The sequence below is a fragment of the Lissotriton vulgaris genome, chromosome 3_1 (assembly GCF_964263255.1).
Source record: "Lissotriton vulgaris chromosome 3_1, aLisVul1.2, whole genome shotgun sequence".
Taxonomy (NCBI): Eukaryota; Metazoa; Chordata; class Amphibia; order Caudata; family Salamandridae; genus Lissotriton; species Lissotriton vulgaris.
The window spans coordinates 643719437-643746310 of NC_141689.1; the positions used below are offsets into that span (position 1 = coordinate 643719437).

At 42.6% G+C, this 26874-nt stretch overlaps 1 protein-coding gene across 28 annotated transcripts in view; it reads left to right on the plus strand.

Moving 5' to 3' along the window:
* The window catches only part of CAST (calpastatin), a 641814-nt gene that overhangs the window by 452190 nt on the left and 162750 nt on the right, over positions 1-26874 (plus strand). For 22 of the 28 annotated variants that reach the window (XR_015309292.1, XR_015309294.1, XR_015309295.1 and 19 more), the window contains 2 exons: positions 13501-13602; positions 25845-25928. The exons of the other annotated variants lie outside the window; for them this stretch is intronic. Coding sequence is in view for 18 of the 22 variants with exons in the window: in XM_086960931.1 (XP_086817057.1) it covers positions 13501-13602; positions 25845-25928 (186 nt within the window). In the remaining 4 variants the exon portion in view is untranslated. The remainder of the gene's footprint in view (positions 1-13500; positions 13603-25844; positions 25929-26874) is intronic. 28 annotated transcript variants of the gene reach the window in all.

Here is a 26874-nt window from a genome sequence, read left to right on the forward strand (position 1 = left end):
GAATGCATGGAAATCATTAAACAAGCAAGACGTCCTACCACCAGAGCATGCTATGCAGCAAAATGGAAGAGGTTTGCTATACACTGTAACAGTAAGCACATCAACCCTCTGGACGCATCTACTAAACAAATCATTTGCTCTTTGTTACACTTACAGCAATGTAACCTAGCATATACCTCTATCAGAGTTCATCTAGCAGCCATAGCAGCATACCTACAAAACAGACAACATCTGTCATTGTTCAAAGTACCAGCAATTAAAGCTTTCATGGAAGGACTCAAAAGAGTCATTCCACCAAGAAGACCACCTTCCCCAGTATGGAATCTCAACATAGTGCTTACCAGACTAATGGGGCCACCATTTGAACCTATGCATAGGTGTGAAATACAATTCCTTACATGGAAGGTAGCCTTCCTCATAGCTATCACGTCACTTAGAAGAGTAAGTGAACTGCAGGCTTTTACGATTCAAGAACCATTTATGCAGCTACACCAAAATAAAGTGGTTCTTAGAACAAACCCAAAATTCTTACCGAAGGTTATTTCAGCATTCCACATCAATCAGTCAGTGGAATTACCGGTTTTCTTTCCAAAACCACAAACAGTAGCTGAAAGAGCCCTACATACACTGGATGTTAGAAGGGCCATATTATACTACATAGAAAGAACACAAACTTTCAGAAAGACAAAACAGCTATTTGTTGCGTTTTCTCCCACACATAAAGGCAATCCCATCTCCAAAGCGGGCATTGCCAGATGGATTGTAAAATGCATTCAAATATGCTACTTAAAGGCAAAGAGAACATTAACTGTTCCTCCTAGAGCTCACTCTACACGTAAACTAGGAACATCTATGGCATTTCTGGGAAACATTCCACTAGATGACATATGCAAAGCGGCTACCTGGGTTACACCGCACACCTTCACAAAACACTATTGTGTAGATGTGCACACAACACAACAAGCTAGAGTGGGACAAGCAGTATTAAAAACATTGTTTCAGACAGTTGCAACAGACACGGGCGACCACCGCTAGGGAGAGAACTGCTATATAGTCTATTCATAATGTACCATCTGCAGCCCATATGCCTCGAACGGAATATGCTACTTACCAGTATGCATCTGTTCTTGGCATAGAGGGCTGCAGAGTGGTACATGCCCTCCCAGCCTCCCCGGAAACCTGTGTCTGTTCCAACATTATCTTATTTAGATACACTTACATGGGCACTCTTATCTGTATTCTACTATACTACTCCATCTAACCCTACTATGGCAAAACAATCTAAGGATGGAGCCGATGCCCATGCGCACTACCAACCAAGGGAGGAGTCACCAAGAGACAAAAGACTCTCCAAGAGAAAAACAAAGTGCAATCATCCGAGCCCAACACCAGATGGCGATCTATTCATAATGTACCACTCTGCAGCCCTCTATGCCAAGAACAGATGCATACTGGTAAGTAGCATATTCCTTTTAGCTCTCCGTGGTTTCTTGACATTGACAAGCATGCCATTGGTGCCCCTTGTTCAATCATACATAGACTTATACCTCTCATGAGTGTCCCTGATCTTGCGTCTCATATGATCCAGATCTATGTTGGAAGAGGAACTCTCCACCAACGATGCAGGATTTCTTTTAGTCCTAGCAACTCGACCCCTCATAATTTCAAAAGGAGTGCATCCAGTCATATCATTAATAGTGGTGCAATACATCCACACAGTTTTATGAACACGCAATTCCCTGACATCCTCTTTCATACCGGCAGATTGAACAGCAACCTTGAGTACCCTAATAAAGCTCTCAATCATGCTGTTCCCGCTAGGAGTATAAAGATGGCATGCCCTATTTTAGACCTAATTGATTAAAGTAGCTTTTCGCATGAAGGGATAAAAACTGTACGCCGTTTTCCGTGATGATTTAAGTGGGAATCCCTTCTTCTGTAAAAATAGTGTCTAAAAAAAATACAGCATCCGTATCCACATTGTCCACAATCTTGATAATAGGCCATCTTGAAAACACATACTTGGCTTCATTACCTACAGGACCCATGATGTCTACAGTATTGGTTTCCCATGGATTATTCAGAATACACAGAATACTCATGTTGGGTCTCAAGGTTTGATAGATATATCTGCATTGCCACCAATTTTTTTTTAACTGATTGCTTAGTCCTAATGATGCCACCATGGCTATCATGACAAAGTTTTATAATAGAATTTCTTAACTCAAAAGGAGGAATAGCTTTATCACCTCTCCATAAAATGCCATTGGCTGAAGATAACTCATTACATACCTCCCAAAAATACCTTAAATCAGGACTTAAAAAACTTTTACTGTGCTATCCATTTTTGATAAATGACCGGATTTTTTTGTTCAGTCACATCGATGGTGTATGCCTTTAACTAAACCTGTTTATCAATGAAAGGAATTCCATCATGCACCAAAGCAATGTGAAAATCATCCCAAACATTACCCTTATTCTCTTTGATCTTTAAAGGCATTCTTGATGGAAAAGCTGCAGGGACGTTATCTTTATCAGGAACATAAAAGATTTTATGAATAAAATCTTGAAGTCTCAGACATTCTTGCAATGTGCGCCAAAGCTTTAATCATACTATCAGTGGTGAGGAGATTAACTAAGGGCTTGTGAGCGCGTCTAAGATCACACTGTTTACCCCAAATAATGTTTCACTTTCTATTACTGAGAATTTTTCCTCAGCAGTAGTAAGCCCTCTGGAAGCATAAGCAATGATGGCCTCCCCACCACCCTCTTGCTTCTGGGATAGAACAGCTCCTAAACCTTTAGAACTGGCATCTGTGGCGATAACGCTATGAAGATTAGGATCAAAACCAGAAAAGGTTGTAGCTTCAGTAATGGCATACTAAACATCCTTAAATTCTCTTTCACATTCGCTACACCAGTTGAATTTGGATGTATTCTTCAAAGGTTGCTTAATTTGAAACACTCTAAAAGCGAAATGCTTTATGTACTTGATGTAAAATTCTGTGAGCTCAAGAAATGATCGTACATCATTTTTAGTTTTGGGTGCAGGAGCAAAAAGTATTGCCTCAACTAGTTCTGGTTTAGGTTTCACACCATCCATGCATAATACGTGACCTAAATAAGTTACAGATTTTTTTGCAAATTTGCACTTTGAAAAGTTCACAGTAAGACGCCTCGCATCCAGAATTTCTAACACTTTTCCAAAAATCAGGTCATGTTCTTCTTTATCCTTCCAATACAAAAGGATGACATCCTGAAAGCTTTGGACATTATTGAGTTGGCCAAATAATGAGTTAATTAATCCTTAAAAGTCAGCCGCAGCTGACGCAAGTCCAAAAGGCATTCTTTTGTATTGGTAGGAACCAACGGGAGTGATGAATGCAGCAATTTTTTTACTGTCTTCATGAAGAACAATTTGGTGGTACGCTGCAGATAGGTCTATAGTTAAAAAATATTTGGCCCCCTTCACAGAAGCCAGCTTTTCTGAAATGTGCGGTAAAGGAAACTTACCAATGAGTATATTGGTATTCAAATATCTTAAATCTATGCATAAACGAATGTTCCCATGAGAACATCTGGCAATAACGACAGGAGAAACCCAATCAGAGGATTCAATATTTTCTACAATATCCTCAGCAACCAAAAGATCAAGTTCTTTTTCCACCTCCTTTTTAACCGTAATGGGTTTGTAATTTAAATGATTGAAGAGGTGGAACAGTACTATTTTACCACCTTAGACAGTGGTATCCGGTTGCTTGTATCCTGAATTCTAAAGGCGTGTGTATTACTTGTACCTGGAACTATAGCAGAATTTGTTCTGGTATTAAAGGTAAACATAGACATAGCAGGCACCACACTAAAAAACAAACAAAACATGACAGCAACACAAAAACCCAGGTAAAACAAAAGACATCATAGAATAATAATACAGCACAACAGCAAGCACAAAAGCACTAAAAGACATCACTAGAAGAACATGTCAAACAACAGAAAGACACAACCATTGTTTTCACATCTTATCACCATCAGAAACCTGCTTTCAAAATGCAGTGTTAAAAAGATTGTCTTAACGTACCACAAAGGGCATGGATTAGCACTGGTCAAAAATGTTTTGTGATCCTGTCCCTAGGCGGATCATTTATCAAGTGTAATGCAAATTAAGCAAACCTTATACTGTCAGTGCGAGAATGGAGATTCAAGGACGCCCACGTTCGTTCGACTCCACAGCCTTCTGCGACCAAGAGACTAGTTATTGTGGCACACTGGGGTACCTGAAAGCAATGCACGCAGGATGAGATACCAAACAGTATCTATGCTAGTTTGTGTCCTCTGCAACCTCCTTGTATCAGTCGAGCATCATTATCTGCAGAGTCCAGCTCCCGAGTAACTAACTAGTTGTGGTTAGTGCCCTGGTATTCTCTCAGTATGTGGGCATGGAGCACTCTATAAGGAGGTTGTCCATAAAGATGTCTGCAGCTTTTTTCGGAACGTTCTTTTAAAATCTGACTGCCCATTCCTGCACAAACTGTAAAAGTCTGCTTTCTTTGTAAAGATGAAAGCAGGTCAGAGGAGACTGCGCTCAGTGGGTACCTGTCATTTCAGATAGGCTAACAAGCCAATGATCGGATGAAAACGACTTCGGATAACTACCAAGAAAGGTCCTATTTAACTTGGTGACAAGAGGTAAACGGACCTTTACTCTCGCGCACCTGTGCCAATCCTTTTTTGCGCCATGCTTCCAAGCTTTATTGTATGCATTGTGGCACAATTGTTGAAGCGAAGCACCATGAAAGGATGGTTACTGTAAACCTGCAACGCAGGCCTCTAAAGCAGAAGCCTTAGCAAACAAAGCATTGTTTCTTGATTGGTTGCACATTAATAATTTACAGAAACCGCCATTCATTTTTAATTTGCCTGGGGTAGCTCAATGGTGTACTATTTTGATAATGATGGGCTTTTGAAAGAGACCAAAACGGCTGTATATGTAAAAAGTGCAAATGTTGTTTTTACTTAACATTGGTACAGAGAGTTGCGGCTAATTGTGTGTGCCCGTAGTGATGTACAAATGGCTGGCGCCTGCTGAGGCCTGCATGAAGGGTTTGACGTATGTATTGCTGCAGGGTGACCTGGGTTGGGGACCAATGCATGGGTATTGAGGTTGTGTCTGTGGGAGACTGCCTGGGTGGTAAATGACCTGGTAGAAACCTCACCCTAAGTGTTGCACACGTCCTCAAAAACAAAACCATACGTGTACCTACATTTATTTCAATTTACAACAGAAAAATAACTTTCTTCGCATTGCAAAAAACGTTATGGTTTTACAACCCTAGTTTTTGGGATCACATTGTCATAAATTCACTTCTCAAGATGTGCTCCTCATAAGACGTGGGTTTTTGCGTATGCAAAAAGTTTTTATATTTGTATACTGATATGCTAAGGGCTTAGTTTGACTTAAGGAAATGTACATTTGAAAGTGTCTTGATTTTCAGATAGCTTTAGCGGTCTCACTAGAATTCTGTTTTTCCAGAAATTAATCTGACATAATGAGCCTGATAACCAATGGGCTTCATCCTTTGGTCTGCTTAATTGTCATTCACATTGTGCGTCTGACTACCACAGAATAAAGCATGGGGCAATGGCTAACACTACTTAACAAATTGGCCCCCTTCACTATGAGTGACTGCACAAAGCCTATGCACATAGTTTCCTTTTACCTAAAAATAATTTCTTTCTCTTTAGTAACAAAACTGGTTTAAAGTGAGTTTTTTATATTTTTATTTATTTATAGTAACTTTGATAATACCTATTTATTTTGCCTACCTTAAGGTGCTTTGTTTAATGGTGATGTATCTGCTGTATTCTTTTATTAAACTGAAGTTATAAACTGAAGTTTTGTAACATGTTGTTTAAATGGTGATTCATGTTATGTTTTGCCTTCTTCTTCTAATAATAAAATGTATGGGACAATTAAAGGCTTGTTCATTTAAAAATCACTAGCAAAACAGCCACATCAATGAAAGTTTTTTACATTTAAAATGTACAATTTTAGCACATGGCAGCCACATTTAGGTGGCAGCATATTTTCTAATTTTTTCTTTTTCTTTTTGTGGAACATACTTTTGATTAAAACAAATAAGGTCCCAGAATTCATTAGTTTCCTTGGTGAGAAGATTCGGAGGGGGACAATGTCGTCTGTGGGGGCATGGAGTCATCCCAAGGACTTGTTTTGTTTGGTAGTGTGATGAAAGGGAAACCCCATGCACTTGAACTGGACCTGCAGCCCATTTTCATGTCCAGTATCAATGGCGGCTAGCCCAGCTCCTTCCAAATGCAATGTATTTCATGGGTTGTTCACTTGACAGTACTGTGTATATGTGGGTAGCAGGAGGAAAGGAACTTGCCAGTTGACATCTCTTAAACAGAGCAGTGAGATGCATGTTCGTTCTCACTGATTCATACATTTATCTGTGAATCTTTCTGGGCATAGTCATTTTTTGTTGAATGTATAGGCCCAAGGTATCCTGGACCTCAGAGATTGCATTTGAAGTTTGTATGTCTGTACCTAAGAGATGGGGATTAATGCTTGTTTTAGCACACATGCCTGCCTCAGCAATATGGAATAGACAACCTCAGTGACCTAAGAGGCTGGAAATGTAACTCAAGTGTTCACTTTGCAGTCAGGGAGAACGAGTTTTGCATAACATAATCTCCTGGCTCCTGCATGTGTTCTAACTATTTGCAGATTCCCTTGAATTAATGGAGACCTGGATTCTCCTTACTTTTTAGGAAAATCAAGGCTATTCCAACATTAACAACTAGCATTAATGGGATCACAGTCTACGATAATACAGAGGTTGTGTGGCATGCTCCTAAAGAGCGTGAAGGTCATTAAAAGTGACCTGCTGTTCAGCAATTTAATGTTAGGCTTTTTCCCGAATCATGATTTCATTTGACGTCAGTATAAATGTTATATGGATTTTGTACTTGTAATTTGCAAATCTTCCCATTAGTATCCTTGCATTCCCCCAAAAGCTTAAGCCACTGCATCAAGCCCCCCACTAGAAATCAAAACATTACTCTGGTCATGCTTCCACCAACAGTGTTCCAACCATACATAACAAGTGCACTAACTATTTCTTCGACCCACCACTTTGTTTTAGGGCTGTGTAAGTGGTATGAAATTGCTATATAGGTGCTGCAATAAAATATAATAAAATGGACTGTCGAGCTACTGCTTTCTGATTCACTGAAGCCGTCATTGTAAGTAGTCTAGCATCCATAGGTCCTCCAATTGTATCACAATCTAATCGGGATGCACAACAGTGAATTTTATGGCCCTAAATACAGGTACTAGAGACATAGTTTTCATGAGGATTAAGGGACAGTTCCCTATTGACCATGAAACCCAGAGTTTTCACCTTGGGGACAGGAGTAGTGCATGTCCCTAATGCAGGGAAACGAATAACAAAACATGTGGGATTTCTGTTTTATTTACATTAAATTTAAATATTTGAACTGCATCCCTCCATTGACAGCACTAAGTAACGTTTTCTGGCTCGGCTCAGCAGCAGATTTCTGTTGACTATTTCCAAGTTGTTTCTACTGGATCCAGTGGACAGCAAGAGGGATTTGGACATATAATGCACTTGAATGGCACCAGATGCGGTTGGTTGCAATTACATCAAATGCATCTTGGAACTTGGTATTGGCATTTGATTGAATATTTTGGATTAAATTAATCAAGAAGACTTCTCACTTTTCTTCAAAACATATTCTGAGACTATCCCGTAGAAATCTTTTGCAAAAGGCCACTTAAAATGTCCTTCAGGGAATGGCAATGGCACCTGCTCAATCATTCACTGTAAGGAAGATGTGAGCATCGCCCACAAGGCATCAATGTAAAATGATACAGGATTGATGATGAAAGCGGCCTTGAAGACTGCAGGACATACATCAATACAGTATTGAAAAAAGGGGTATGGCTGCAGTTTTTGAATGTTCTGTGTAAATCAGCCTTAAAACTGCTGTAGACAAACTGTGGTTTGAAGATAATTCAAACATTTTATAACCATATTCCCAAATCAGATGTTTATTGTGGCATGATTGGTGATGTCAAGTTCATCTGATACATCTATAATCAATACACACATAGTCAAGCAATGGAGACAAACTCCTAGTCTGTTCCACTTCTTGAATGAAGACAACTTTAAATGGTTCCAGAAGATGGTGTTTTTGTGTCTTCCATGAAACGCCGTTGTGTCAGGAACAAGATGTGTAGTGGCTTAGTCGGAGTGATGTATGGTGCCTGGGGGATGCATGTGTAATAGGATAGTTGGTCACTTGGAGATGATGAGCAGTGAATAGTGTGGGTCTGCTCCTGATGTGGCACAAAGAGAAGCATCTCAAATACCTGTAGCCTCATGTATCATTCAGTAGATTATTTTTATTGCTGCTTGAATAATCTCTTTGTCTTGGAGGTTACATTTATCTCCATCCTACTAGTTTAACTGGGTAATGTAAGTTGTGATTAAAAGAGAAATTAGATAGATCAGAACAATAGATTTATAGTGTTAGAAAGGGGGTTTCTGGTTGGCTAGGATATGCACCCAAGCCAGGCAGAACCCACCACTCTAGTTAGGGTAAGTCATACACACCAAAGATAACCATTGCTCACACTCTTGTAGCTTGGCGCAGTGCAGGCAGGCTTATCTGCAGTGCATTATGCATTTGTGCAACTTACACTCAAACTAAAACAATGAATACACCACAAATAGACTGCACACAGAGGTATAAAAATAGATTGCTATATTAGGCATTACAAAAAAAGACTAAAATAACATGAGTTGCAGAAGTAGGGCATGAGATATGCAGGTTACAGGTATCAAAGTAAAACACCGTGCAGAGCACAACTTAAGCGAATTGGACCACATTTAGAACTGGTGCGAAAACACAAATCACAATAGAGATAAGTGGGGGTTGTTTCCCCATTATCGTGTTCCAAAGAACGTACACAGGTACCTGCAGGAAAGTGTGCACCGGGACCCTCCGATCCGGGGACCCAAGAGAATCCCAGCCACCTGCAAGTGCATGGCTCACCTTTAAAAGACCTCCTGAGTCTGGTTCACAGTACCTGACTTCGAAAGTCGTGTGGGTGACAGCCACAGGGACCAGAGTCCGCGCCACTGGAGGTCACAAACAAGAAGGTGGTGCAGTGCCGGGCGGATCTGAGCTGTTCACGACTGCAGCACTCTTCTTTGGGGCGCAGGCAAGCTGGTGATGCCAGCGCACAGCTTGGAATCTGCTCACGTAGCCAGGGTTGATGCGTCGGCACAGGGATCTCCCTTTGATGACTGGGCCCGCCTATGTGGATGGAGTTCCCTGCATTGCTGGGCAACCTTCCAGTTTCACGAGGCCGGGGCTTCCCCTTGCGCTGTAGTGACTCTATCCTCGGAGAGTGCAGCGTTGGGGAAAGCACGAAGCGCTCAACATGCGCTAGTGAAGTCAGGATGCCCCACGCACGTAGATCTGAGTGCAAACATCACGATTCCACAGACACGCTGTTCAGCGGCAAACTCAATCGCTCCAGACATGCTGTCCTGTGTGAGTGGTGACGCAAGGAGTGGCGATCCTGCTCCTAAGACAGACTGCTGTTACCGGGCTTATGGCGGCGCAGGCAGGAAGAATCTTTAAAAGCCTTGAGATTCCACAAGAACAGGGGGCATCCCAACAAGCCCTTGGAGAACAGGCCACCACAGCAAAGCAGTTAATAAAATAGCAGTCTCTCATGGCAGCACAACAGTCCTCCTGGCAATGTGCAGATGTAGAGCCAGTGGCATCTGGTTACAAGTCCCACACAGTGTCTGATTAGAAGGGGTCGGTGCCCCAGTACGTATACCCAAAAGTGATTTTGATGTAGGGGGTCACTTCAAAGGAGCCCTCTGAAGTGCACAATGATCCATTTCAGCCCAGCTCTGGCTACAGACTACCAGTAGGGGGTAAATCAGCCATTTGTCTGAAGACAGGACACACTCCATTCAAATGTAAGTGTGAACCACCTCTCCCTGCCCAGGAAGACTATCAATAGGTAGATGAATGCAGATGTGTCTCAATGTCACACCCAGCCCTTCCTCTGTTGTGTGATGCACAAAGTTTAGCTGTCACTAAACCCAAACATGTATTGGAGACAGGCTGTCAGGCACACAGCCTTATAAGCACAGAGAATGCCTACTTTAAAAAAAGTGGCATTTCCAAAATAGTAATGTGAAATCCAACTTTACCAGTAATTCGTATTTATCACGACCATTCGATGCATGGCAACTCTACTCCTTTCTGATCAGGAATTATCACTTTAAGTTATCTAAGGGAATTCCCAGTGCTAACCTATGAGAGGAGTATGCCTCACAGCAGTGAAAAACAAAACAGGCTCTTTGTCACTACCAGGATATGCAAAACATAAAGGTACGTCTCCTACCTTTTACATACACAGCACCCTGCCCATAGGGCTGCCTAGGGCCTACCTGATGGGTGACCTATGCATAATAAAAGGGGAGTTTAAGGCTTGGCAGGAAGTTTTAAATGCCCAATCGAAGTGGCATTAAACTACACACATAGGCCCTGCAGCAGTAGTGCTGAGTCAGGGTTGAAAGGCTACTACTATAGGTTGCAGAATCAGTGCTACAGGTCCACTAGTAGTATTTAATATACAGGTTATAGGTATATGGTATACCCCTTTACAAGGAACTCTCTAGTAAATCAAAGTTGCCAAACCGGTTTAAACCAGTCATACGATGTTTTAGGGAGAGAGCACATGCACTTTAGCTCTGGTTAGCAGTGGTAAAGTGCCCAGAGTCCTAAAGCCAACACAAACAAGGTCTGAAAAAAGTGAGGAGGAAGGCAAAAGTTTGGGGCTAAACCTGCAGAAAGGGCCAGGTCCAACCGAATGATTCTCAAGATAGAGACTGATGTCTGCCAAAATAGTTTAATAGTGATGTGACCTGATATAAAGAAGAATTAACTAGCTACGCCACAGTAAGGTCCACTTATACTGCGCTCTTAATATAGTATTTTTCGTATGTTATAATGACTATCCCGGTTACATATCTTATCGTCTATCCTGAACTTTGTTCCACCGGTCTAGGCCCCATCCTTATACAGGAGCCTTTGAAAAACTTGGCAGAATCTGGAGAAGGTCTTTCATGAAGCTGTGCGATTTTCACCCTCCTGAGGCGGAAGCCGGGAGGTCCTCCTCTACAGACTTTACCCTGAGTGTTTTAACTTTACTACCTTTATTCTGCTTGATTTAAAAAGCGTCTGCATCCATTTGAGTGCCTTTCTGGAGAACGCCAGCCTTCTTGATCCCTCTCAACACGGCTTCCGCAGAGTGCATAGCACCGAGTCCGCTCTCACAGTTGTCACTAATAACGTCCGTGCTAAGGTCGACAGTGGCCAGACTACTCTTCTGGTCCTGCTCGACCTTCCACCGCTTTTGACACCCTATCCCCCTCCATCTTAGTCAATCGTCTCATGGAGATAGGAGTGAACGGTCCGGCGCTTATCCTATTGAAATCCTTTTTGGATGATCGTGTACAAAGGGTCAAGCTGGGCGACTTTCTCTCACCAGCTAAACCGGGCGGTGTGGGGTTCCTCAGGGGTCTTCCCTGAGCCCCACACTTTTAAACATTTATGTAACACCGCTTGCCAGACGTATAAGATCTTTTGGACTCGAAGCTGTATCCTATGCCAACTATACCCAGATCATGGTTTCCATCTCACACTCAGCCAACATTACAGCCCGGAATTTTCGAAGCTGCATGGAGGCAGTAGCCAGCTGGATGGTGAGGAATTTCCTCAAACTGAACGGGGAAAAACCTGAGGTGGTGATCTTTGGAGGCAAGGAAGAAATATGGTCAAGTGATTGGTGGCCTCCCGTTCTCGGGGTCTGCCCTAAGCCCTCCCAGTCCGCACAAAATCTAGGTGTCATTTTTAACAGTAAACTTTCTTTTGACAAACAGGTCAGCAGGACAATCTCAACTTGCTGTGGAGCTCTCAGAACCCTGAGGAAGTTGGTTCATTATCTCTCCCCAGAAGCCCGGAAAACCGTTACTGTAGCACTAATCTCCTCCAAGGTTAGACTACTGTAACACACTGTATCTAGTTATCAATAAACGGCAGGTACTACGCCTGCATCTGGTACAAAACGCAGCTGCCCGGTTTGTCGCTGATGCCCGCAGACTCTCATCAGCAACCTCCATTAGGAGGGATGCAACTGGCTCCCTGTGCAGGCAAGGATAGAGTTTAAGGCTCTAAGTATTACTCACCGTGCCCTGCATTAAGGCGGTTCAGAAGATCTTAAATATTTACTAACTCCCTATATCCCCGCTAGGGCTCTTCGATCTGCCAAAAAAAATCTTCTTGTGAACCCCAGAATCTACAAAGCCAGATGGGGCGGGAGGTCTTTTCACTCCCTTGCCCCCAAGATCTGGAATGCTCTTCCAGAAGACATCAAAGGTCAGCCAGTTTACTCTCTGTTTCAAAAGGTCCTCAAAACCTGGTTCTTCAGGGAAACCTATATGTAATTTCTCCCCTCTCTCCCACAGCTTATACCATTGTTAGCGCCTTGACGCCTATGGGCAAAGTTGCGCTGTATAAATCCTGTTTCAATTCAATTCAATTCATGAACCCTAAGAGCACAAACATTATGTCTAGAGTCTGAGCAATTGCCCTTCTTAAAGAGGTAGTGCACATATGTTTGTGCGTGGTTGGAGCTTCTCCTAATTCAGGAACAAATAATTCCCCCAGTTTCAGAATGGTTTCTCTCCAGGAAGGTGCCCTCTTATCTCCATAGCAAACTTCACCATTATCGTCACACAAGAAATTTGAGATCTAAAGACCAGCCTCTGCTTTTCCCCCACCGCATTTACACAGTCAAACACTGTAGCCGTTCTTTCTCCTACCTTGGCCCCACCACTGGAACAAACTCCCCCATCACATTCACGACTGTTCTTACTTAGCCCTCTTTTAAAATCTTCTAAAAACCTGACTATTCTAATTTCTCTCTCCATTTTCCCCCTGCGCTCTAGTGCCGAGATACCCCCGCAGGGTGATTCCCTGCGCTATATCAAGCTCAGTCAACATAGCATAACACCCAGTGCTGCAGCACATAGTAGCAACTTTTTGTTTGTGCCTCAGGTTTTGCTCAGGATGATATTTTTAGAACACTGTATTTCTTTAAGTTGTGGAACATAATGAGGATGAAATGTACGACAGACATGACAGATCTGCGGGCTTTCCAGCCTCCATAAAAATGAAATTGAAAACAGACTAAAGTAGGCTATGAGATCTGAAAACAAGAATAAGTAGGAAGTAAGGTTGCGAAATAGAGAAAAATAAGATGAAAGTGCCTTTTTCCGTGAATGTTGAAAGTTTCAGAAAACGTGGAAGACAGTGTAATACTCGTTCTGCCTTTTTGTAACCATTATTTGTTTTAACTTTTTACAGAAAGCACCGGTCTCATCAGACCCATTAGATGCATTGTCTGCGACTTTAGGGGCAGGTGATCCAAAACCAAAAGAAACAAAGCCTGCTGTGGATAAAGTGAAGGTAAGGAACACAAAATCCACAACATAAAATCTGGGTTAAGGTTTCAAGTCACTCATTGGTGTGAACATTATGCATTAAATCGGTGAATAATGCTATATTACTGGTCGTATTCACTTGGTTATCTACACAATTGGAATATAGTATGTAATTGCTGAAAGTCATATTTTTGTCACATTTTTGACAGAATTTTCTGTCCTAATTAATTTCCTTGGATCTGTCTGTAGATTTTACACCATGGTCACATTATTGTATACAACACTTCCACAGTTGTGTCGGAAGGTCAGAGTAGATCTAATTGAGCGATACCTTTTAGGTTGGAAGACTACCTGCATTTGAGACTTAATGCATACCCCCACTGGCTCCTTGCTGTTTCTTGGAGGGTTCACTTTATCAACATGTTTTTAGAATCTCAAAATGACATATGGGACAAAAAGGATTCTGAATGATTAAGCAAGTACCCACATCCGGAATTAATAAATGGGGTGCCCAAAACAAAGTAAGTAGCTTCCCTTACCAAAAACCTAGGAAGAAAATTGCACAGAATCCAAGCTTTTATAATCGTTATTCATAGCAGTCATTTGCTGTCAAATAGCTTTGTGCTATTTAAATACCTACACAAACATACACACACAAATGTGGACGTCCCAAAAATGAAATAAAATCTTGATTATTATATTGACATGATTTTACAAATCCAAAGGCAAGCCTGTTGGCATCCATCCGGGGCCAGTTATGCAGCCCAACATCTCGCTTACACTTCTAAAGAGCTTAAACAACTATACTCCCCAGCTTATCAACCAGACCATACCACCACCCAGCTTCTTGTGGATCTAGGGCTATTTAATATTTCTAGCACACACAGCCCAAGCGAGAACGTGTACACACCCTCTCCAATTGACTCTCTAGGGCACTCACCCCCTTCCAACCACTTCCAAATCTGTTATTTGAGCACAAGGTCCATGGTTTAACATCAAACTGAAATTTATCGGCTTGTATCCTCGGAGAATCTTAATTTTTTTTATTTTTAACTGAGACCTGGTTAACAGCGGAATTATCCCCTGGCATTCTTGCGGATCTCCCTGAAAACTACTACATCGTCTCTACTAATTGTCCCACTGGAAAAATGGGAGGTGGCTATGCTGCCATCATATAAAAGCACCTAAACTTTTCCAGTCTTATACCCCTGGACATTCCAAAGACTGATAGCATTTTAATCAAACTTGATTCCTTCTCCTCTAATCTGTATTCTAGTTTATAGGCCCCCAGGTCACATGCGTTACTTTCCTCAGGCCTTTGCGAAACCGATATCATTACTCGTAGTTGCGTTTGCTACAATCTTAATCATTGGTGATTTTAACTACTGGGCTAACGAGAAGACCAGAGGTCAATAATCTCTTGACTTTGCTAATATCCTTAAATCTTACCCAAAGTGTTACTACACCTACTCACTATAAAGTTCATATTTTGGATCAAGTCTGGACTAATATTTTTTCAGTTCGTTCTAGTGCGGTTATGCAATTTGTTTGGTCAGATCACTTTTAATTACATTTTCACTCACAGATATTTCCTCATAAAGGCCTCAACCCAGCACCGACAATTTCTCCAGAAATTGGGCACATGTTAATATTGACTCCTTTTGTAGTTTTTTTTAGCCAACTCTGCTGGAGATTAAGGATAGTCTTCATAGACTAGAGGGAGGGTATTTTGAACTGGCTGACAAAGCCAGTGGCTTCCATGCCCCTGCCCGGAAAACCAGACCACCTAGACTTCATGCCGCTTCAAAATGGTTTTCAGAGGATTTGAAGTCAGCCAAATTGAAATTATGCTGTGCGGAACTCGCGTGGCAAAAATACTATTCTACTGATAAAAAGGCAGTCTATCTTTCATGTCTCAATCAATATAAAAAGCTTATCAGACAAGCCAAATCTACTTACTTTTCATATAGAATTATCAAATCAACCAATAAGTCAAAGGAAATCTTCAAAATTGTGTATGAACTGCCGAACCCAGAGAGAGTCACCCTAACAATTACGCCCATGCTGATACTATGAGAGATTTTAAATTCCTTTTTTATCAATAAGACTGCAACATGGTTACTATGTCTGTCCTGCCTTCGATCAGTAAAGAACTTCTCATGGACCTCCTGATCAAGGTAAAATCAAGTTCTCCAGATGATCCTTGCACCCCCCCCCCCAGGTTCAAAATACAGATTGTTACTGCTTTTCCAGCCCTTGCCCTGTTCAACAACTCTGAGTCATGGCATGGTGCCCAGTTCTTTTAAGGAGGCAACTGTGATCCCTTTGTTAAAACATGTTGGTGATGATCCTTCTGTTCTGAAAAACTACTGCCCGATATCTGTACTCTCCTACTTAGCTAAGGCACTCGAGGCCCATGTAGCCAATTGCATTGGCTCCTTTGAGAGACAACAAACTTTCTTGACCCTCATCATGCATGCTTTCGGCCTGCCCATTCCACTGAGAGTCATTCTCTCAGTGATGAATGACCTCCGTAAAGCGGCTTATAAGGGCCTCACTCAAGCTCTGGTGCTCCATCATCTTTCGGTGGCTTTTGACAGTCGACCATGATATTTTGGCCAACTTTGTCAAAGCCGCAGGCCTTTGGGGCACAAGACTAGGTCGAGTCTTTTCTGACTGATTGCTCGCAAGTGGTCAGGCTATCCAATTTTTGCTATTCTAAGGTCTATTTAGCCTGTGGTGTTCCCAAGGGTTCATCCCTGTTCCCGCTTCTTTCCAACCTATACATTTGTCCACTAGTTTATTCCCCAAATCAAAAGTAGGCCAATGTTTAGAACTAAGCAGACCATCAGACTGATTTTCACCATTGATTATACCTCGGAATGTGTTACTACCTTTCAACACGCAATGTTGTTATTCATGAATGGATGAATGCCAATCAACTCAACTCCAATAAGACTGAGATTGGTATCATCAAAAATAGGTTGGACTGATGAAAGCCCTCACTTTGGTCTGCAACCATGGGTTCTACCCCTTTGCTCAATAAATCTGTGCTGAGCCTTGGAGTGCGAATCAATGATAATTTGACCATGAAACCTCAACTTGGAGCTGTGACTTCCTCATGTGTTTTTCTAACTTAGGAAAATCCGAAAGAAGAGTAAATTACTTTCCTTTGAGGCCCTCACACAAGTAGTCATTGCACTTGTCCTTACTTGGCTGTACTTTGCCAACTCTCTTTACTTGGGTCTTCCTAAGTGCTTAATTCATAGACTTCAAATGGTGCAGAACCAAGCTGCTAGACTGTTGCCTCATCAACCTCGCAACTGTCACAGTACCCCCTCTTTTAGAAACTTGCCGTGTCTGCCTGTAGAACAGTGTTCCATCTTCAAGGCAGGGTGCCCCATTTTTAAGTCACTCCATACAGGCAGCCTCGCATTTGTTTCTGCCCATATTCAAAGACATACTCCCAGGTGCAATCTGAGGTGATCATAGGCCAATCTTCTCACCATTCGTTTCCGTAAAAGTAAGACCATTGTTGGCTCCAGGATTGCGGTACTGGCTCCCTACCTTTGGAATGCTCTCCCCTCAAAATCCAGTTTGACTTCCTGCTGCACTGCATTTAGAAAGCTCCTAAAGACTTTGCTCTTTAGGATGGCATGTGAGTAACTGCCTGTTGCTAGCTATGACCCAGTTACCTCAGCACCATGAAACCAGGTGTATGTGCACATTAGAAACTGTTTTAACATGACATTTTTAGTATGCGTTTGCAGATATGATTGGTTGTGTCAATTTGTAGTATGGCCTATGTGTTCATTCAACTTGTTGCATTGGGAAACTCAAGTGAATTAATAATCCCATAGGTGTGCCAAGAAAAAGGATAACCACTAGCTTTGCTGCTAAATCTGCGAGTATTTAAACAATCATTACCCTTATAATTTTAGAAATCCAGATTTTCCTAATTATGTGATTTTGTTACATGGCAACAAACATTTAAATTACTTATAGTGACAGATGCCAACCTCATAAGCCACTGCGAGTGCCTTGTGGCAGCCTCTTTATTGGTCAGCATAGAGGAAATGTCTATAGAGAATTGATATGTGTCAGTGCTTATTTGCTTTATGCTCTATCAAGCTGGACATTGTGGTAGAGCATGCTGCCTGCTGTACCTATTGTACTTACTGGGCCATATTTAGCTCAGATGATTTTGACAAAGACTAGGCAATTGCTGGCTCTTGACAGGTGGATTATTGTATAGAAATTGAGTACATCTGTGGCAGAGGTGGCTTACAAAAAGTTATGCATGGATGGTTTACTGTTTATAAGGACAGCAAATACCAAGGGTAAACTGATTACCAACTAGGGACTGTGTACATAAAATTAAGCCAGGCTAGGAGTATTTCAGATGGAACAAGGCATCCTGGTATGATTCAAATTATATTTCCTTTATTTGTAATAGTTTAGGTTTCTTTTGGTCTCCCTTACCTCTAAGGAAACAAAAGTAAGTCTCTTCACCATCCCAAACCTTAGCCCTTTTGCCTCCATCCAATGCCTAAACTACCACTAAGTTGATTCTTGTCAGCGAGCTGGGTACAATAATAGAAAATAGTGTGGGGTAGCAAAAGAAATTAACGGCCTGTGTTGACTTCTTTCTTTGTGACAAGATCATTGCATGCATATTTGGCAACAGTCTGGCACACTCACTGACCAATCCTGAATCTAGAGAGACCAGGGGCCTGATCTAAAGTTTTCACAAATATGTTTGAGGCTGTCAGCAATGCAACTTCCTCCTGATTAATGGACAGAGAAAGAACATCATCTAGAAACCCTGTCACCTAGAGCTCCCTTGAAAGTAGTTGATCTCTCCCTACTTGATACATCTCTGGTGTTCTGTACGATACTCCTGGATAAGTTGAATTTTTTCCTCCAAGATTCCTTCAAATTGCTCCCAGCTATAGACAATCCTTCATCATGCTTTTGATATTTTCTTTCATATCGTTATCTTGTGGATAATCGAGGTGGTCTATGTTGATCTTCTGCAACTGGCTCAAAGAGATTTTTTAAATAGATAATTAACCTGAATTTTGGTTCTATAGTGATCCTTGGTAATTGTTTACCATAACTATATCACGGCCTTTACCAGCATAGTATATTTTCATATTTTCCTTTGAACCCTACATTCTCTAACTTGCCTAAGATTTCCTCTATCACATGATTGAGTGCCTTCTCATTGCAGTAGGCATCCTGAAAGAATGATTTCAGTTGGATGCTTCTAATTACAGATTTTGCACCTTTCATTTATCCCCAGTCCCCAATCTGGATCCCCAGAATTTGCCACAGGACTCTGCCCTGCTAGAACTTGGCACTGTATGGTTCCGCATTGACTCTGTATTGACCCGAAAGTAACAGAGCAGAGCCGCACATAGGCACCAACAATGAGTACTGATGTCACTGCCTTTCTTTCCGTGCCCTTCTATGTGGATTCAGAGCTCCACTTTGTGACATTCTTCTGACGATATCCAAATTCTTTCACAGTTTGCCGGGTAACAATCTACCCACTGAAAACCGAATTCAAGCCGTCCCCAGACTGCACGAAACCGATGTCAGTCAAGTACAAACACAAGGTGTGACTCTGGTGCTCTGTGAACGACCTTAAATTGTGCAACAAGTTTGCCCTCATGCTGTCTAGGGCTACCCGAAACCTGAAGATGAACCTGTCGCTGAGCACAAAAAGAGGTCAAAGCACAGGTCACGGTCATGCTCCAAGTTGCGAATGCCAATCGCAGTCCTATTCTGTGGGTCATTTCAGTGAAAAGTCAACTTCCTGCTTGAAGTATTTCAGTAAGCAAAAGAAACAACCAAATATAAGCATAAAAAGTTGAAGCAGAACTCATCCCACCATTGAAAAGGCACAAGGGTGTAAACATTAAAAAGGCATTCACCTTCACAGTCCTCAAAATCTGAACAGGTTCCACAGCTGATCCCAGTGCGCCTCCAGTTCCCTGGGTCATTGGTGGTGCTGCAGCAGAAAGGAGCCATTAAAGAGGCATTTCTGCCGATTGTCAGTGCACTTCTGGCCCCCTCTGGCACACCATGGGCCTTAAGGAGCTGTAGGGGTCTCCAGTCAGGCTACCTCCGGCTGGTCCTTCTCAACAATGTCTGGCCCTGAAACTCCGGTACAAACCGCTACACCAGGACATAGGCTCACGTGGATTCCTTCATTCCTGGCATCAGCCCTGACTGAAAGAATATATGGTTCCAATGCCAGTCTCGGACCCTGTCATTATCTGGCCTCAACCAATGTTAACGCACTACCTGTTGTAATTCGCCCTTATTCTGATCAGAGATGTTTGCCTCAATGCAATTACCAGCAGAAAATTCATGCATTCACTGGCATTAACTCTGATCCAGTCCAAGAGGCAGCATATGTCCCTCAGTGCAGTGATGATGATGTGGAAGGGAACGGATTGCTTCTCTCTCACCTTACTGATGGAGCACTACATCTGGATTTACAAAACTCCGGTGCACGAGAAATATCTCTTGAAACTGAGCTATATTCATCATACAGGATGGCTACTGAGGAAATATTTCATTTGAAGTGGGGGTTCGAAGGGCGCTGTGACACGAGACCTGCAGTCAGTGCCACTGCTATCATTTAATAACACCCTCATCAGTCGATCCATAGCTTAATAACATACACTCACCACCGGTGAACCAGACTTTCTACAAAGAGTCCAGCACTGAAGAGCTTGGTCATCAAAACATTCAACATGTAAGGTCAACCCAGGTACCTTTCTGGCCAGCCCCCATACAGAGAATCAAAAAGACATGTTGCCTTTGAAAAGTTGAGTTTCTCTTCAGCTAGTTTAGCACTAGGATCTATCAATGCAGTTTACTTACTACACCAGTGCACAAATGACTTGTGGGACTTAGGCACAATATTTTGCCAACTCTCCCAGAGGATCTCAGTGACTCATTAGCCAAGACTTTTTATGATCACCCAGAGGCTGCAAGGTACTTAATTGTGTTGGCAGGGCTGTTATGGCAATACCCTTTGGCTCCAGGCTATTCAGGGAGAAGGCTGATTCGGCCTTCTCAAAAGACTGTCAGGCAAGTGAAACAATTTGCAAACCAGTTCCATGGGGCTATCTTCTAGACAATGTTAACCCTCACAGCCTGTTGCACAGCGGCTGATCCACCTATTTGGAGATCATGGGGGTAGCAATGGCAGAATTCATATGACTCAGGAGGGATAGCTTTCCTCAAACGAATCCTCCCCTGCTGTCCCAGATTCCAAGCCACTCATGCCGGCCCTTAGGAGGCACAATCAAACATTTCTTCCACACTGCACATCCATCATATCTTACAGATTGTACAAAAGGACAAACCTTCTTCCAAGCCCTGCCTTACCCCCACACCAAATCGCATTTCAGACGAACACTCCAGAATCTTGATGCAGCATGTCTATCTGTTGCTCTCCAAAGATGCAGTTGAGTGGGTACTGGAGTCAGATCGAAGGATTGGATGTTATTCCTGTTATTTCCTCGTCCTAAATAGTGATGGAGGCTTCAGGCCTATACCTTTGCCCATTAAATGAACGAGCCAATGCAAGATGCTCTGCAGTGGGACCTCCAATCCCAATAGACCCAGCATCAGGCTTGCCTCTCCTGATTCATTCAAATCTTGAATAAGACAACGCTGGCTGTGAAGTGGTTGCTGGTGGATGCCAGTTTGATCTGCTGCAGGCCACTCTCTTTTCCCCATTCAGGGTTTATAGTTCACATGAATTTCTGCTCATTTGGGGAGGTCATATGGAAGAAATGGATATCAGAAGCATCTGGTCTCCAACTGAGCACCAGTTCCATAACAACCTGCTGGAGCTTTGGGCGTTCCATCTGGTCCGGAAAGCTTTCCTGCCATCCATCAGGGATAGGATGCTGCTGGGCCTCACTGACAACATGGAGCAACAATTAGACTGGAATGGAGGTGGCTTAACCAGCAGAATATCTTCCTGGTTGCCAATCACCTATTGGGGTCCCTGATTGCGAAAGTTGACAATCTAAGCAGGCATCATTCGGTGGACCATGAATGGCATCTCAGTCCCAAGGTGTCGTAGGATAGTGCTGATCAATGGAGTATTCTCTGGCTAGATCTATTTGCCACAATCGAGAACACACACTATCAACAAATTCTGTACATTGGAGTTTCTGCCAAAGCGCTCACCAGATAATGCATTTTTGCTGGAATAGTAGGACGGCTCTAGTCCACCTTTTCTCCACTACCTCTCCTGTCTCAAATTCGGCAGCAGACCAAGTGAGACCTGGCCCAAGCCTTTCTCTTCGCCCAGTACTGGGCCAGGACAGTGTGGGACCTAATGCTCTTCAGCCTCAGCATTTTGTCTTCTGGTCACACTTCCACTTTGGGAGGGCTTTCTATCTCAGCAACCGGGCAGGGTCCTCCATCCGAGTCTCCACAACACACACCACCATGCAGGGAGATAAGGCTGTGGCAGCTAAATTTGTTTGACTTGCTGACTGAGGTGTTGGAGGTCATCCTTGCAACCAGAACCCTTCCATGAAGTCTATATATGCGGAATGTTAGAACATGTTTGTCACTCTATGTAGTGCTGCAAACACAAACCACTTACAAGCTAAACTGTCTGATGTCCTTTTGTTTGTTCTTACCTTAGCCCAGCAAGGTCTTAAAACGTTATTTGTTGGCCATTTCATCCTTCTCCTGTTTACCTGACCAACAAGTGCTTTTAAATCACCATTTGTGTTTTTTGTAAAAGGATGGATGCACATGATTTCCGCCGAGCTGTTTGTGGTGCTTCAGTGGGACCGTAATCTCGTCTTGACATTTTGTATGTGCACTCATTTTGAGCAGTTGCGTAGCTGCTCTTGACACTCAAAACTGCCTTCCTTATTGCCATCACTTTTGCACACCATGTTACTGAACTGCAGGCACTTATGGTACAGTTCCCCTGCACCACCATTTTTCTCTGGATCCAGTCTGGTGCGCAGGGATAAGATTCTAGAGGTGAATAATCTGTGGTTACGGATATAAACATCCTAAATCAGGATACAAAAGTATATGATGACATCAAATATAGTTCAATAAAAACTAAACACCTCACCTTCACTGAGAGCAGGTAGCATCTAATTTATCTGAATATAAACACATCTATTCTTCCTGCCACCATTACATAGAATATGTAACAGGTCATGTATCTCAAAGGTTACTGGTTGGCCCAATTACGCCTATTCCCATGTTTTTATGTCACACAGGCAGACCATAAACAATTCTGTCCTTCCTATCAACTCTTGTATGAACTTATGTTTTTTACTTTTCTATGGGTACATGTATAAGATGTGATAGTATCTGTTCTTTATGCATTATAGGATTTTCCTGTTTGAAGAGCTGTTTATGTGAAAAGCCCTTGAGCACACATTCCCAAGCTGGAACCACCCTAGGACACCTGTCATGTCAAGTGTCATCGTCAGTGTTGACCTTCTTTCAACTACTGAGTTGAATTATCCTTCTCTCAGTTTGACCTCTATCTAGTGGGGACAGAAATTAAGTCTATAAGGTCAACTAAGAGGTAGTTTTAATCCATGTTTCACCGCACTGCCCTCTGCACCTCAAATCCACATCTTTATGTTCATAGTACCACCTCCATATATACCATCCTACAAAGTACTTTCTACATGGAGAAGTGTGGCTCAGGGGTTAGAGGCGGCAGACCCGGAAGCAGAGATCGGCCCTGGACCAGGGTTCAATTCCCCGCCTCGGCGGGTCTTGGGCTAAAAAAAAAAAAATCCACGGACTCGATAATTCTCGCTCCGGTGCCTTCTCGACTCACGGGTTCACACTCTGCGACTCTGGGCAATAGCTTGCTTAATCTCCACAACAGCCCCTCGCGGCGGGATGCCTGGCTTTCACCTTGTGGATACCCTGCCGGGGTTATCTCATAGGGGAATACCAGGACGGGTTCCCTAAGCAAGCGCCGGGAAACCCACTGCGGGTAGCTGTGCGCTATACAAGCTCAAAAACATTTACATTTACATCCAGTGGAGTTATATCGCAGTAGTATGTATTGCCAGCTGCGCATTAACAGTTTTTGGGTACAAATGATTGATCCCCTATCTGATGAAGGGCCCAAAAACCTTTGGGTGATCAGCCTTCCTTTTCAAGCACAGAACACCTCCTGTCACTGACATTCCATTCTCATCAACATTGAAGAGTAACAGGGCCTTATGTTTGTCACTTTCTTCTTTACTGTATAGTTGCTAACAAACTCTACTGACATCCACAAACCTCCTGCACCTGCTATAGATGCCTTTCGACCACCATGTTCCACCATCAACATTGCCACCGTGCTTACACACAAACAATTCTCAGCTCCTCATCATTGTTCTGGCATACGTTACCCCTAAGACATGCAGACATTCTGTCAATGTGTAATTCTATCCAGGAATATTTGGGATCGTATTGCTATTACTGATCCTTTAGCACCACCATTGTAGGTGCGATCAAACCTTGGACTATCGTATTTGAATGACCTTCATCTGTATGCCCTGACGAAATTCCCAAGGCACGAAAGGGAATGAAACGCGTTGGCTGTGCCTGTGTATTTTAAAAGAAAATAAAGAACACATTAAAGAAAGAACAGAAGAGTTACAAAATCAATTAACTTTTTTGGGCGTTGCTGACTTTATCGAGTGCACCTCTCAATTCTTTTGTAAAATTGCTCTGACGGACATCCTTGGCAGCGGATGGTGAGAGTGGTTGCACCATTAGTTACCTAGAAACAGAAAAAGTTGATGTGCTAAACCTTGGTCTGCTGCTGTGTGCTTTGGTTTGTTGTAAATCTATGGTTGTTAATACACAGTCACCAATGCTTGTATCCGCATTCTAGAACACCAAATAAATCCAGACCGCCTTCTTCAAGTCATGCGCTCTTACAAGGCACCAAGTGTATACTGGTGTTCCCACAGGTCCACGAAAGAGGAGGGATTTTAATCTTTTTTCTATCACTATAAAATACATCAATCTTTCAAATATCAATGTTTCACCTTTAGATCCTACATCCTTCAATAGTTTGCACCAATGGTGTTTCTTTCGAACATTGGACTCGCAAGCAGTTCTCATCAATAGGCATTCTAAGCCAACACGGCTTATTTTATCACTTCTTCCAGTGTGTCTTCTCATTCTGATAAAAGATTTTAAAACCACATGACAGGCCCTGAATTTCACTGTGCTTGCAACCTTCCTTCTTTTTCAGCATAGATGCACCTTCCTCAACACAGATGTGAGAGATGTATAGTTGGCTACTGGAACAGGGCCAGGTCGCACAGCTCTTGATCATTTGATAGGCGCCTGCCTCAAAGTTCCGACTCCTCCACAAGTAATAAATATTTTTATTGTAAGGAATCTATGGTTAACCAGTTGAAATGAGCAATTACCAGTCCTAAGAGTGAGGAAGTAGTGAAGGAAGTTTACTTGCAAGGTAGCTGTCCTTTGGAAAGATTCTCACCAGGACTGTAAAAAGACACATACGAACGGACACATTACAAAACATTGCGGTGGTTTCATTACATCCCCAGGATATGATATGCCTGTGCTCACAGTGAAGTGACAAGCCTGCCTTTTTATGGAGACTGGCTCAGAGAGCCTTGGTTTAGCTGGTTTAGGGTGAAGTGTGAATATCATTGCCAAGAGAAGGAGAGATGCACTTGTGTTAAAGTGAGATGAAACACTGTAATGGTGTTTGCCTTTAGCAATTGGTGTGTTTATTTTAAAATCAATGCATGCCCAGTTTATCCACCAAATGCCTATATAATTACAAAATTACAGATAAACTGAGGCCTATTGAAATTGAGATTTTTCTTTTTCTGGGCATGTGCTAAGACGAATGTTTGACTCCTTATACTGCTATGCAATCATCACCAGCTGTTCTTAGAATCCTATCCTATCCTGAGCTCAGGCTTGGAATTGTCTTTTGTGCTCCAATAGTGTTATTTACTGATCGTCAAAAGAAATTTTCACAGTAAACAAAATGGTTGCTATTTGTTTTGCCTTGATCGACTGCATTCAGAGCAGTGATTTGGACTTGAAGGGTCTGTGTGTTTCCCCAGTGCCTACATATCTTTGAGTTTCCAAGCTTTTGACTAACCTCTCTCATTAAAATAGGCACATTTGTAAATCAGTCAAATCACTTCTTAAAGTTCAATTATTTGATATGTACTGTCGTTTATCCCTCAAATACAGGAAAAAACTGGGAAGGAACACATAGACAAGCTTGGAGAAAGGGAAGACACAATCCCCCCTGATTACCGGTTGGAAGAATTAAAAGTGAGGACTTTTTCCTTCTTTCTTTAACTTTTCTTTTTAGTATTTAACACTGGTGTTTTTCTGTCTGTTTTCAATGCCTTTACACATGTGTGCTTGTACCCATTTACAAATCCTCACCACCATTTCTTTTCTTAGTGTTGGGTTGGTTAGAGACATATGTTTGGTCCGGCCGTCACCAGAGATCCATGCTGACTCTTAAATGTTCTTTCTCAGTACATGAGCCAAAATGATATTCTGGATCAGTCGCAAAACGGGTTCAGGCCCCGCCATAGCACTGAGTCCGCCCTGCTCGCTTCTACTGAACTCTTAAGGTTGATCCTCGATGCCGGTCAGAGTGCAGCGCTGATCCTATTAGATCTCAGCGCTGCCTTTGATATGGTCTCACATGAGATTCTTCTGCACCGATTGGAGGCGGTAGGGATCACGGGATCTGCCTTACAGTGGTTCCGATCCTTCCTAGACGAGAGATCCTTTCGGGTTTCCGCACCGCCATACATCTCTCAGTCTCACTCTATCGGCCAGGGGGTTCCGCAAGGCTCTGCACTTAGTCCCTCTTTGTTCAATCTGTATGTGCAACCCCTGGCAGTCGTGGCTAAAGAGTGGGACCTAGCGCTGGTATCATATGCAGATGATACCCAGCTGGTTATCACTCTAGCTGAAGGGCCATCTGCACCAGCTATGAGGTTTAGAGATGGTATGGCAGCGGTCGCCCAGTGGATGGCAGATAACTGTTTACAGCTCATTGCGAGCAAAACAGAGGTTTTGCTGGTAGGGAAAAGCACTGCTCTTTGGAACGAGCATTGGTGGCTTGCATCGCTGGGCACGATACCAACGCCCAAGCCCCTAGTTAAGAACTTGGGCGTATGGATGGACTCCTCACTCAGCTTTCAGACCCACACAAAGAGAGTGGCAGCTACTTGTGTGGGCCTGCTGAGAGGCCTAAAAT